Source organism: Erpetoichthys calabaricus, chromosome 15 (assembly GCF_900747795.2).
Source record: "Erpetoichthys calabaricus chromosome 15, fErpCal1.3, whole genome shotgun sequence".
NCBI lineage: Eukaryota > Metazoa > Chordata > Cladistia > Polypteriformes > Polypteridae > Erpetoichthys > Erpetoichthys calabaricus.
The window spans coordinates 21,507,288-21,520,145 of NC_041408.2; the positions used below are offsets into that span (position 1 = coordinate 21,507,288).

General features: G+C 39.2%; 1 protein-coding gene across 3 annotated transcripts in view; it reads right to left on the reverse strand.

Annotated features, from left to right (window-relative positions):
• mark1 (MAP/microtubule affinity-regulating kinase 1) overlaps positions 1–12,858 on the reverse strand; it is a 409,722-nt gene that overhangs the window by 14,036 nt on the left and 382,828 nt on the right. For 2 of the 3 annotated variants that reach the window (XM_028820601.2, XM_028820599.2), the window contains exons 16-17: positions 10,840–11,100; positions 2,425–2,451 (exon numbers count right to left, since the gene is read on the reverse strand). In XM_028820601.2, coding sequence (XP_028676434.1) covers positions 2,425–2,451; positions 10,840–11,100 — 288 coding nt within the window. The remainder of the gene's footprint in view (positions 1–2,424; positions 2,452–10,839; positions 11,101–12,858) is intronic. The other variant, XM_028820600.2, reaches the window with a different exon arrangement.

The following is a 12,858-nucleotide window of genomic DNA, read 5'->3' on the forward strand; positions in this document are numbered from 1 at the left end:
GCCCAGTTGATTTCATACAAGGGACGCTATTGGCAGATGGCTGAGAAGCTACCCAGCTTACTTTTCTCTTTCTCTTGCGCTGACTTTCTCTGATCCTGACGTAGGGGGATTGAGCAGGGGGGCTGTTTGCACACCTAGACGATACGGACGCTCGTCTAAAAATGCTGAAAGATTATCTTCACGTTGCTATCTTTTGTGCACCTGCTTCCTGAAACGACATGCTGCACGGTGCTTCGCATACTTAAAAGCTTGAAGGGCACGTATTGATTTTTGATTGAAAAACAAACTCTCTCTCTCTCTCTCCCTCCCTCCCTGCTACTGACTGAGGGGGTGTGAGCTGCCGCCTTCAACAGCTTTGTGCCGCGGTGCTTCGCATACTTAAAAGCCAAACAGCCCTATTGATCTGTTTCCTTTTCTCTATCTATGTGACATTATCTGCTCTTGACACGCACTCCTTTGAAGAGGAAGATATGTTTGCATTCTTTTAATTGTGAGATGGAACTGTCATCTCTGTCTTGTCATGGAGCACAGTTTAAACTTTTGAAAAAGAGACAAATGTTTGTTTGCAGTGTTTGAATAACGTTCCAGGTCTCTCTACAACCTCCTGTGTTTCTGTGCAAATCTGTGACCCAAGCATGACAATATAAAAATAACCATATATACATATGGTTTCTACTTCGCGGATTTTCTTATTTCGCGGGTGGCTCTGGAACGCAACCCCCGCGATGGAGGAGGGATTACTGTATTTTTAAATGATACTTTTTTTTATATTGAAGCATATTGATAATTTGGTTTGTAGTTAGAAATACAGGAAAAACCTAAGTACTGAAAAAGCTGATATACTGTTATACTTGAAAAATTAATTAAAAACTACAACGTTTTACCTTTTATAAGTAAGTAATTTGTTAATTTTTAGATAATGTATTGGTCATACAGAGTTTTACCAAATCAGCTGGTTTTGAGACTTTCCAGAAGTTTACAAGTTTTTTAATCAAAATGATCTTGCATCATACTTTTATTTTATCATCTGCTGCTTCTCAAAGTAAATATTGTAAAAGAAAATTATATTACCACCAAAGAGACGCTGAAAAGAAGTATGTTGTAAAAATATAGATTCTTTCACAAGAAAAAACATGACTGTTAATTAAACAAAAGAGGAAACTGTCCAATGTGTTTCACAACATACTGAATGTTTTAAACCAATGACAAATCATAAACAGCATTCACTTAAATATATTTTTTACAACCAAAGCTGGCCTGACTAAGGCAATGAACATTTCTGAGGCCCCCACCCTTCAACTCAATCCTAATACAATACTCCTATGATACAACAAACAAAATAATAAAGAAATTAATAATATATATTAATAATGGGGCGGCACGGTGGCGCAGTGGATAGCGCTGCTGCCTCGCAGTTGAGAGATCTGGGGACCTGGGTTCGATTCCCGGGTCCTCCCTGCGTGGAGTTTGCATGTTCTCCCCGTGTCTGCGTGGGTTTCCTCCCACATTCCAAAGACATGCAGGTTAGGTGGATTGGCGATTCTAAATTGGCCCTAGTGTGTGCTTGGTGTGTGGGTGTGTTTGTGTGTGTCCTGCGGTGGGTTGGCACCCTGCCCGGGATTGGTTCCTGCCTTGTGCCCTGTGTTGGCTGGGATTGGCTCCGGCAGACCCCCGTGACCCTGTGTTCGGATTCAGCGGGTTGGAAAATGGATGGATGGATGGATATTAATAATGAAAAAGATAAGTTTTAAAATAATAAAACAGATGGAATAGGCATTAAATAATATAAACAAAAATTCTTCACTTTTTCTGTACAACAATGGCAGTTACTAACATGTAGCTTTGAAGTGTGCATGTGCCATTTTCATTTTTGGAAGTAAGTGGTATGGTGAAGCTGTGTGATCTGCATCATGAGCAATCTGAAACTTCATAATTTCATAATTTTACAAATATGCTGTTGCATGAAAATGCTGCCCTGACCAAAGTGCTGCCGTAGGTAATCACCTCGTTGTCTCACTTCGTACGCTGGCCCTGCTTACAGTACAATCAAAATCAACAAGAGCATGCCGTTCCAGTCTCAAAAATGTCCTTTACCTCTGTCACTGATCTTTACCATTTAGGTAAAAGGGAAGAATGCGATTCCCCTTAATGTTTTAAAACAGGTAACAAGAGACAAGTGGAGATACAATACACAATTTCACAGATGTTACAGTACAAAGAAATAACAGTCCAACTGGTCACGATTTGTTAACTGTGTGGATGAGACAAGGGGAGATAAAGGTGTTTTTAGAATAGAGGGAAGGGTTGCATAAACTCTTGGGAGTCACGGACACTGGTGAACAAATCAAGGGACTTGGGGAGGTTAGGTATATAGTGCGTTCAAATGGGGGAAAGTGGAAGCAAACAAGCAATATTTGCTCCTACCTTCTGGATAACCTGAAAGACAGAGTTCTACAACAGAAAAAAAATATTAAGCAGGAAAATAAAAATGAGTCCCTGTATTGCAGAGAAAAATGAATTACAAATGCACCATTAAATCAACACAGTAACTCCTATATAGGAAAAAATGTGAAGATTATCTGAGAGCTAAAATCAAGAAACCAAAGGCGTCTGGTGTATATAATAATTGCAAACTAATTTTAGTAGCAAAGATCACTCATATTTTGCTACATTTTTTTTTTTGTAAACAACACAAAAAATTGTAGGAACCTAATATAGTACAATGTATACATACTGTTTTATTAAATCCATTTTTCATTTGAACCAACCTAAATAATACTTTAAGTCTCTTTTTTGCTTTATCCTGTTGGACCCCCTTTATCACCCTGTAAAGCCTCTGGACACAGTCAGACGTAGCTGGAGTTTCAGTTTACTTTATCAGACATTGTACAAGCAATTTGGTGACATCGCCTCCTATGACAAGTGTATACGTATCAGGAAGTCAACCCAGCATAGAAAGCATCTGAGACTCATTACAGCGTAGCATCCAGAAAACAGCGACTTGTTAAAAATACTGGAGCCGTTAGCTGTCCAGGTCTCCATATACAAGCAAAATCCTTACACATAACAAACTACAATTCTGAGACAACTTTCTAAGAAATATTATCTTCCACATTTAGTAACCAGGAATACAGTTGTTTACTTAATGAGATGAACCCATTGTTAAAAATCACTGGAATGATAAAAGTTTAGATTCACTTTGTAAAGGTTTAACTCCAGTGAAAGGCAGAGTAGAGTTTTAGGATGTGTTCTCCTAGACAGCATCTCCTGCTTTTGTGTTCATTTCACAGTTATATCTATGTTGCTTTATCATGTTACCAGTGAAGTGTGAAAACTAGGCAATTAACAATATAAAATCTCTAGGCATCTTATGCAATGGCTGACAGCATTTGGACAAGCAAGAAAGGAAACAACGACTAAAATAAGAAACATGAAGTAAAAGATATTTAGGTACTATGAAAATGGTCAAATTAATTATAGCAGATTGTTAATAAGAAAAATTGCCATATTAAAATGGCCAGTTACCACATATGAATGATAAACGTAGATAACGTATTACAAAATGTACTCTCATTGCACTGATGAGGTAATATAATGTTGTTTTCTAAACCACTTAATTCAGACCAGGATCACAGGTTTGCCTGGAGCCTGTCCCAGTTAGCATAAGGCGCAAGGGACAAAGATCCTGGACAGAGCGTCCGTCCATCCCAGCACACCCACATACCAAATGCACACTAGGTTCAATTTAGTGTCGCAATTCACCGAACCTGCATGTATTTTGGATCACCCAGAGGAAACCCACGCAGACAGTGTTTGATTATACAAACTCCATGTAAGGAGAACCCGAGACGCAAACCCTGGTCTGCCTAGTGCGAGACAGCAGCATTACCCCGTCTCAGTGCTGTCATGATGAGATATTTTTGAATTAAACAAATTAACGTAATAGGTATAAGAAATATAAGGTACTTTTTAAAAAAGGAATATAGTGACAATATAGGATTTTGCACATTCTCTTTGTTTCTGCCTTGGTTTACTTCTGGGTTCTCTGGTTTTGCTCACCACATCCCAAAGCTGTGAGTATCTGGCTGAATGGTGACTTTAAATTGGTCCCGTGTGAGTGAGTGAGCCCCGCGATGGACTGGCACCCTGTCCCATAATGGGCTTCTGCCTTGCAAACAATGCTTTTTGGATGCGCACTGGCTCTCTTCAACCTCAAATGTATAGCTCTCAACATGTTTCATTTGGAAAAGTGTTGGGTGAGGGAATGACTTTCACTGTGATGGGTCTTAAAATAAGCAAATTATGAAAACGAAATGCCTTAGCAATGTGGTACGTGTCATTTTTTTACTGTGTGTTTTGGCAGTTTACGCAATGTATAGAACAATGCATGCATCATCACCATAAGCTATTAACAGCTGTTGTGTGTAACAAAATTGACATTTCAGGTCTTTCATGGTATCTGTTTTATTATGAAAATGTCATCTGTCATTCAATTTGTTCTTATTGTGTGCTCTTTCAATTATAGGCATGCCTGCCCATTATCTCTCTGTCTATTTCTCTGTCTATCTCTCCATCTTTTATAGTACCTATCTATATACTGTATTTAGCTACACACAGTAAAAACATTTTTATATATTATATTGTTAGCTAAGAATTTCAGATATATAAGAATTTCAGATATATCACCTGAATGCTACTTTGCAACAACCCTGAGTTAAATCTAGCTAAACATGGATACAGATTAAAATAATAAGCAATAAGCACTAAGAAACATTGCAATGTACACTCTGTGACAAAATATGAGGTGAGACACAAAAATAACTGGACTGGGCTTGGGCCTTTCCTGGAAAACCATCTGGAGGTTGGCTGGATATGAATCATAGAACTATATCCCCTCATACACGCCCTCTCAAACCACTGACCGGCTCGGTATATCCCGTGAACAGCCCAGTCGGTATTTGCACAACAATCGCTACATGAGTTGCCACTATAATTTTGGGTGAAAAAAATCGAACAGCTAATCTCAACATCAAATTTCTCACGAAATTGAACAAAACGGCTGCGGAAACTTATGAAATGATAAAAACAGTGTACGGTGATAAGAGTTTGTCTCGCACACAAATTTTTAAGTGGCACAAACATTTCAAGGAAGGACAAGAAAATGTAGACGACGTTCAGCGCCAAGGTCGAGAGGCTAGAGCGTCACCAAGACAATGCTCCCACACACAATGCTTTTTCCATAAAGCAGTTTTTGAATGACAAAAACATTCCTGTCTTCGATCATCCTCCCTATTCGCCCGATTTAGCTCCCTGTGATATTACTTGTTCCCGAAAATCAAAAGTGACCTGAAGGGAACACATTTTTCTTCAATGGATGAAGTGAAGTAAAAAACGGCAAGTCTGTTGAAGAGCCTCAAGCAAGAAGACCTCCAGCACTGTTTCAATCAATGGAAGATACGTATGGAGCGGTGTAGAGATTAGGAGGGGGAGTATAGAGAAGGTGACAATGTTTAGAATGCAGTAATTCATCAATAAATAGATATTTTTTTACCAATCCAGTTATTTTTGTGTCTCACCTTGTACGTACACACAAATGCCACAGTTCAGTATTCCTGGAAGATCAGAATAGCCAGGCATGCAAATTGTTAGGGTTTTATATTGACTAAGCTCATGGTTACCATTACAGGGCCATTCATTTGTCTTTGCCATAAAAAAAAAAATCAATAACCGATTAAAGGTCATGATCAATTTGTGTCATTTATAAGATTCTGTCATGCTTGTATAGAAGAATCAGGGAGGCCTAGAGGCACAACACAGTGGGATGACTGACAGATTGTACATTCGGCTATCACCTAAATCATATAAAAAAAGCATGGTACCCATAATAGATTGTTAGTAACATCTTGATTCATAAGGTTATGACTCTTAGGGACTGGCCTTGCATTCATGATACTTATTAGACCTTTGCCATCGACTACATCAGGTTTGGTGTTAGGCTAAAGTTTGTTGGACTACCACAGGTTGGCTTTGGATATACTTCAGCAATTTGGCCAACTTCATTCTTAGAAATGATGATCACAAATCAAGGCACTTGCACTGACGTTATGAGGTGCCATCCTCTATGACAGAAGTTCTTTGCTGCATGTTAGTGTTAATTTGGCTACACTGTTGATAAAATTCTGTCATCATGCTTGACTGCCATCTTCTTGACATGCGGTTTCTGTGTTCAGGTGGGAACATTCTACAGTGGGGCAAAAAAGTATTTAGCCAGCCACCAATTGTGCAAGTTCTCCCACTTAAAAAGATGAGAGAGGCCTGTAATTTTCATCATAGGTATACCTCAACTATGAGAGACAACATGAGAAAAAAAATCCAGAAAATCACATTGTCTGATTTTTAAAGAATTTATTTGCAAATTATGGTGGAAAATAAGTATTTGGTCACCTACAAACAAGCAAGATTTCTGGCTCTCACAGACCTGTAACTTCTTCTGTAAGAGGCTCCTCTGTCCTCCACTCGTTACCTGTATTAATGGCACCTGTTTGAACTCGTTATCAATATAAAAGACACCTGTCCACAACCTCAAACAGTCACACACACTCCAAACTTCACTATGGCCAAGACCAAAGAGCTGTCAAAGGACACCAGAAACAAAATTGTAGACCTGCACCAGGCTGGGAAGACTGAATCTGCAATAGGTAAGCAGCTTGGTGTGAAGAAATCAACTGTGGGAGCAATTATTAGAAAATGGAAGACATACAAGACCACTGATAATCTCCCTCGATCTGGGGCTCCACACAAGATCTCACCCCGTGGGGTCAAAATGATCACAAGAACGGTGAGCAAAAATCCCAGAACCACACGGGGGGACCTAGTGAATGACCTGCAGAGAGCTGGGACCAAAGTAAGAAAGGCTACCATCAGTAACACACTACGCCGCCAGGGACTCAAATCCTGCAGTGCCAGACGTGTCCCCCTGCTTAAACCAGTACATGTGTAGGCCCGTCTGAAGTTTGCTAGAGCATTTGGATGATCCAGAAGAGGATTGGGAGAATGTCATATGGTCAGATGACACCAAAATAGAACTTTTTGGTAAAAACTCTACTCGTCGTGTTTGGAGGAGAAAGAATGCTGAGTTGCATCCAAAGAACACCATACCTACTGTAAGGCATGAGGGTGGAAACATCATGCTTTGGGCTGTTTTTCTGCAAAGTGACCAGGACGACTGATCTGTGTAAAGGAAAGAATGAATGGGGCCATGTATCGTCAGATTTTGAGTGAAAACCTCCTTTCATCAGCAAGGGCATTGAAGATGAAACGTGGCTGGGTCTTTCAGCATGACAATGATCCCAAACAAACCGCCCGGGTAACGAAGGAGTGGCTTCGTAAGAAGCATTTCAAGGTCCTGGAGTGGCCTAGCCAGACTCCAGATCTCAACCCCATAGAAAATCTTTGGAGGGAGTTGAAAGTCCATGTTGCCCAGTGACAGCCCCAAAACATCACTGCTCTAGAGGAGATCTGCATGGAGGAATGGGCCAAAATACCAGCAACAGTGTGTGAAAACCTTGTGAAGACTTACAGAAAACGTTTGACCTCTGTCATTGCCAACAAAGGGTATATAACAAAGTATTGAGATGAACTTTTGTTATTGACCAAATACTTTTTTTCCACCATAATATGCAAATAAATTCTTCAAAAATCAGACAATGTGATTTTCTGGATTTTTTTTTTCTCATTTTGTCTCTCATAGTTGAGGTATACCTATGATGAAAATTACAGGCCTCTCTCAGCTTTTTAAGTGGGAGAACTTGCACAATTGGTGGCTGACTAAATACTTTTTTGCCCCACTGTATAATGAGGCTCTGTATCGTTTGGGAACCACTACCTCCCTACTGGAGGTTTAGCAAAATATGGGGTGTGCCAGATGACAATGATCTACTTCTGTCTCCACAGGGCAAACATTTTCTCCACTAAATAATGTCATCTCCAGACAGAAGAGCAGCTTCAGCGACAGACTGCTGTCACTGTCCTGCTCCACAGACAGATTGAGGAGATCGTTCCTCCCCCAAACTATGCGACTCTTTAATTCCACCAGGGGGGGTAAACGTTAATATTTAACATTATACATAGTTATTGTCTGTTTTTTTCACCTGTATTATTATCATTCTTTAATTTAATATTATTTATTGTATCAGTATGCTGCTGCTGAAGAATGTGAATTTCCCATTGGGATTAATAAAGTATCTATCTATCTATCTATCTATCTATCTATCTATCTATCTATCTATCTATCTATCTATCTATCTATCTATCTATCTATCTATCTATCTATCTACACTATCTAAAAGGTTAAATTGGCATTGTTATAGTACCTAATCACATCTGATTACAATTCTTACCGAACAGATGAAATGGTAAAATGCTGTGCTGTTGTCAAAAATGCAAACATTGTAAGCAAGCTAGCTGTCATAGAAACTTTGTAATGTCTACTGTTCACTCTAACAGAAATAAAACGGTTTTGCATTTTCTCTGGATTACACCTAACAGCATTGTCTCTGTGCCAGAGTGAATGATAGTTATTTTCTCCATACATTGTGTCATAACAAAAGGCATATATGCATATGGCAAAAAGGAAAAAAATGACGGCCAGTAATTACATATTTCTTATTTAATAATTAAAGATATCAAGATGTTGTCAGTTTATGTTCATTAAATACACATCTCCAGCCTAGAGTCAAAACCACCTCTTAACCAAAGACCCATTTTATGAGTGAATGATAACACACATATACACAATTGCACCCAAAGCAAATATTAAAATTGTAACTTTAAATAAACTGGGAAACCCAAAAATCTTGATAATCCTCAGGTAAAACAGAATCTGTAGAACATTTATTTGGCTTATTCTGCAGAGATTTGTGACTTTTTTAACGCTACAGAGGTCAGCGTCAAATGGAAAAGGAAAGAGTAATTCAGGAAGTCAGGGATAGGAGAAAATAACTTAAGGAACTGTTAGTAGGACAGGAGATAACAAAATTTCAGAACAGGAGTAGTCATTGAAAAGTCAATTTGAGAAATGTTCACTTGAGTTTTACTTAATCCATGCTTTTTAAAATTACATTATTATTTTTCAATTAGCTTCACTAGCAAGCATTTTTTCTTTGCACAATTTGTCATTCAAGATTTTTAGTCCTTTATTTTCAAAAAGAGCAAAACAGAACCTATCCTGTAACTCAGGCATTTACTGCTTTGAGCTCCGGTAGGCACCCAGCGTATGCCATCATGTCATCAGTGATGACATGTGACTTAGAAAGGAGTCCTCAAACGTGCTGTAAACACACTTAGACACAGCGAATCAATGCAGACGTTTTCTTGGATTTACTGTAAATGCCAGGTAAATGAATCACTAGGAGTGCTCTTCAGTTACTGAGCTACTGTATCTAAAAGACATTTACACAGAGTCAGACTCAGGTTCAACTTCAGAGTTGGTGTACGGAAGGCGTACTGCTTCCTTAGCAGAAGGCGTACAGTAGTGATGTACTACTGTCAAAATGTGTGGCTTCTTGAAAAGGTACTGTACTGACAGTGCGCAAAGTTTTATTTTAAAAATGATTTCTATGCAAAGAGCAAGCAGATAAAGGATAAAGCATCAGACTGCTCCATGGCATAACTAGACTCTGTCCAGCCTCTCTGTTGAAGTGCCTTTAATAAACTATGTCATGTGCGTGCCTATAACCTAAATTCATCTTTTTTCTGTAATTTGTTAAATAGGTTTTGTGCCGGGCTCCTTCTACATGCATTCATCCATCCATCCAGTTTCCAACCTGCTGAATCCGAACACAGGGTCACGGGGGTCTGCTGGAGCCAATCCCAGCCAACACAGGACACAAGGCAGGAACCAATCCTGGGCAGGGTGCCAACCCACCGCAGGACACACACAAACACACCCACACACACACTAGGGCCAATTTAGAATCGCCAATCCACCTAACCTGCATGTCTTTGGACTGTGGGAGGAAACCGGAGCGCCCGGAGGAAACCCACGCAGACACGGGGAGAACATGCAAACTCCACGCAGGGAGGACCCGGGAAGCGAACCCAGGTCCCCAAGATCTCCCAACTGCGAGGCAGCAGCGCTACCCACTGCGCCACCGTGCCGCCCTACATGCATTCACCAAATGTCAAAAATGTGTGTCAGTTTAGAAACTTAAAGACACAAAAGGTATTCATTAAAACATTTTTGTTACATTGCTAATTTCAATTAGTAAAGAGACATGACTTTTTTCTCGTATTCATTCCAACTTTGTTTTAAATAGCCTATATAGCCTGGTAGCTGCTACACAGATTATTGGTGCAAAGAGTATGATCTGCTGTAGAGTTTCTCTAATGTTGTGGAGACAATAGACCTAGAATTAAAGGGGAGAGGGGGCCAGTACATGCCATGTTTTAGAGACAGGCAGGAGGGGTATGGTGCTTTACTTGAATGACAGCAGCAAATGCTAAGCAGGCAGCATGCAAGACACAAACAGAGCGGCACTGCAGAAGACCTAAAAACAGTAGCAGTGGGTTATAAAATATCAGGTGTGGCAGCAGCTATTAGTTACAAACCACTGATCAATTAAATAGACCATTAAAAGGGAAAAAAATAAGGCAAGCAATAGACACACTTTGATCACAGAAATCAGTCACAGCAGAATGAGATGCCTTTTTTGGGTGATTTCAGGTGCAGCACAGAAAATATACCTATCACCACAAGAATGCCCAAATGTTCAAATATCTTGGAGTTCATTTGATGATGTCAGAATACAAGCACTCAAAGAAGTTAAATTAAAAGCTCACCTGCGGATAAATTTGGAAGTAAACTTGCTGATGATGCCAGTAGATGTGCCACGGCGGGCCTGTGACAGTGATGCTGTGTCATGGGACAGTGTTGGAGAGGCAGGTGGTCCATTGTAGGTGGCAGTACGTCGATCACGTAGCTGTGCGCCATGGAAAGTGCTTCGGCTGGAGCTCCCACGAGGGAAGCGAGTCCGATCTGGAGTGGTGCTGCTAATACTGTGTGCGGAAGGAGAGGCTGCAGGTGGCCGAGGAGTCGAACCGCTAGAGCAGAAAACAGAGAAGGCTGGGTCACTACTCACATGGTCTTACACATTCAACATAGTGATCTTAGCCTACATACAGTATACTAGAGAAAAAACTACATCTTACAACAGACATCCACAAGAATGATGTTACCTTTTCCCTATACATTATATTATATAACAGTAAATGAACAAAATGCTCTAAAAAGCTAATTTCTTCAGCATTGTAGATTCAATGCTTTTCTCAAAAAGGTTGATGCTAGCCTACTAGTTTTCAGGAATGCTATAAAACACTTGGAGTTGGTAGGGGCTGTAGCTTATTTATGATCTGCAAAGCAGACAAGCACTATAGCATGAGAGTGACAAAAGTGTTTGTTCTCATGACAATGGTAGTTGTAATGTCATTTTTTCTAACAAATCTGATGTCATAGTCACATGAATGTGACACTAATGACCCTATATGCCCATAAGATTTATACTTGTTACAGAGAGAACTCACACCGATGACTAAGAATTAAAAAGAATACAAAACAATGTCAAACATTACATCTGTGCTAAGTAAGGTGGGTTAATATTGGAGGGGCATTAATTGACATTATCTTTTTAATGCCAACACCAAATGCATTGAGCACCTTACACCCTAAAGTCACAGGTGGCTTCACAGACAATCTGTTCTCCTTAAACTTTCACTTTGCACATAAGTATCAAAGATTATATAAAAGATGTCAAGATGTCAACTTGGAAACTGTGGCAGATCAGAGAATGTTGTCTGGGCTTCGGTCTATTATTGAAAATGCTAATCACCCACTTCATAGTGTTGTGGTTGGGCAGAGGAGCGTTTTCAGCAGTAGACTGACTAGCATCGAGCGCTCCACTGAACGTCACAGGAAATCCTTCCTCCCCGCAGCCATCAGACTCTAGAACTCCTTTTCCGGTCCCTCGCCCACACTTTAAGCTGTTACCCTTTTTTCTTTATTGGATATCCAGGTACATTTTTTCAAGGACTTGAAATGTGCAAGATACTATCTGTTCTTGTGCAATAAATTGTCTGCTCTTCACATGAGAATAGCCTTATTTGTTCTGAAAATGTGCAATATTAACTTAAGGTGCTACACTCTGTACTTTAGTTTGATACTTACATTTATTATATTTACATGATTACTTTTATACTTGCTCTTAGTGTAACATGTCCCTTGTCTGTTGTTAAGTTGAAACATAAGTAATTTCCTTCGGGATTAATAAAGTTTTCTGATTCTGAAGTAGTAATATTTTATGACACAACTGGAACCAAAATTTCAAAGGTATGGACCATATAAAATAAAAAAAGGAATTTTAAAAGCAGTGCTGTATTTTATGGTTAACCAATGAAGTTATCCCAGCTCCTTTTCCACTGAACAATTGCAGTGTTAATTAAGCCAAATAAAAAATTGAGCTACTGCGTAATAGAGCAGTTAATAAATAATTTAGTATACTAATAATTTATGATGAATTAATCCTATTCAATAATGAAAGTTAAAACATGTGAGGCAGCTCAATTTCAATTAGCTAAAGCAGTCAGTAAAAATGCATTGATGGTTTAAGAGTGCCAATCAATTAATTATGCAGCCAGATTATTAGAGAATGTAATTAAATGGTATACACTTGACTGCATATAATAAGATTTTCCTACAGATATTCATTCATTTTTCAGTAGCAAGAGAAGTGTCAGGTGTTATGAATGTTTGCAGAAAGGATCTGCTCATATGTAATTTAACTTTAAGCGACTAAAGCCTTATAA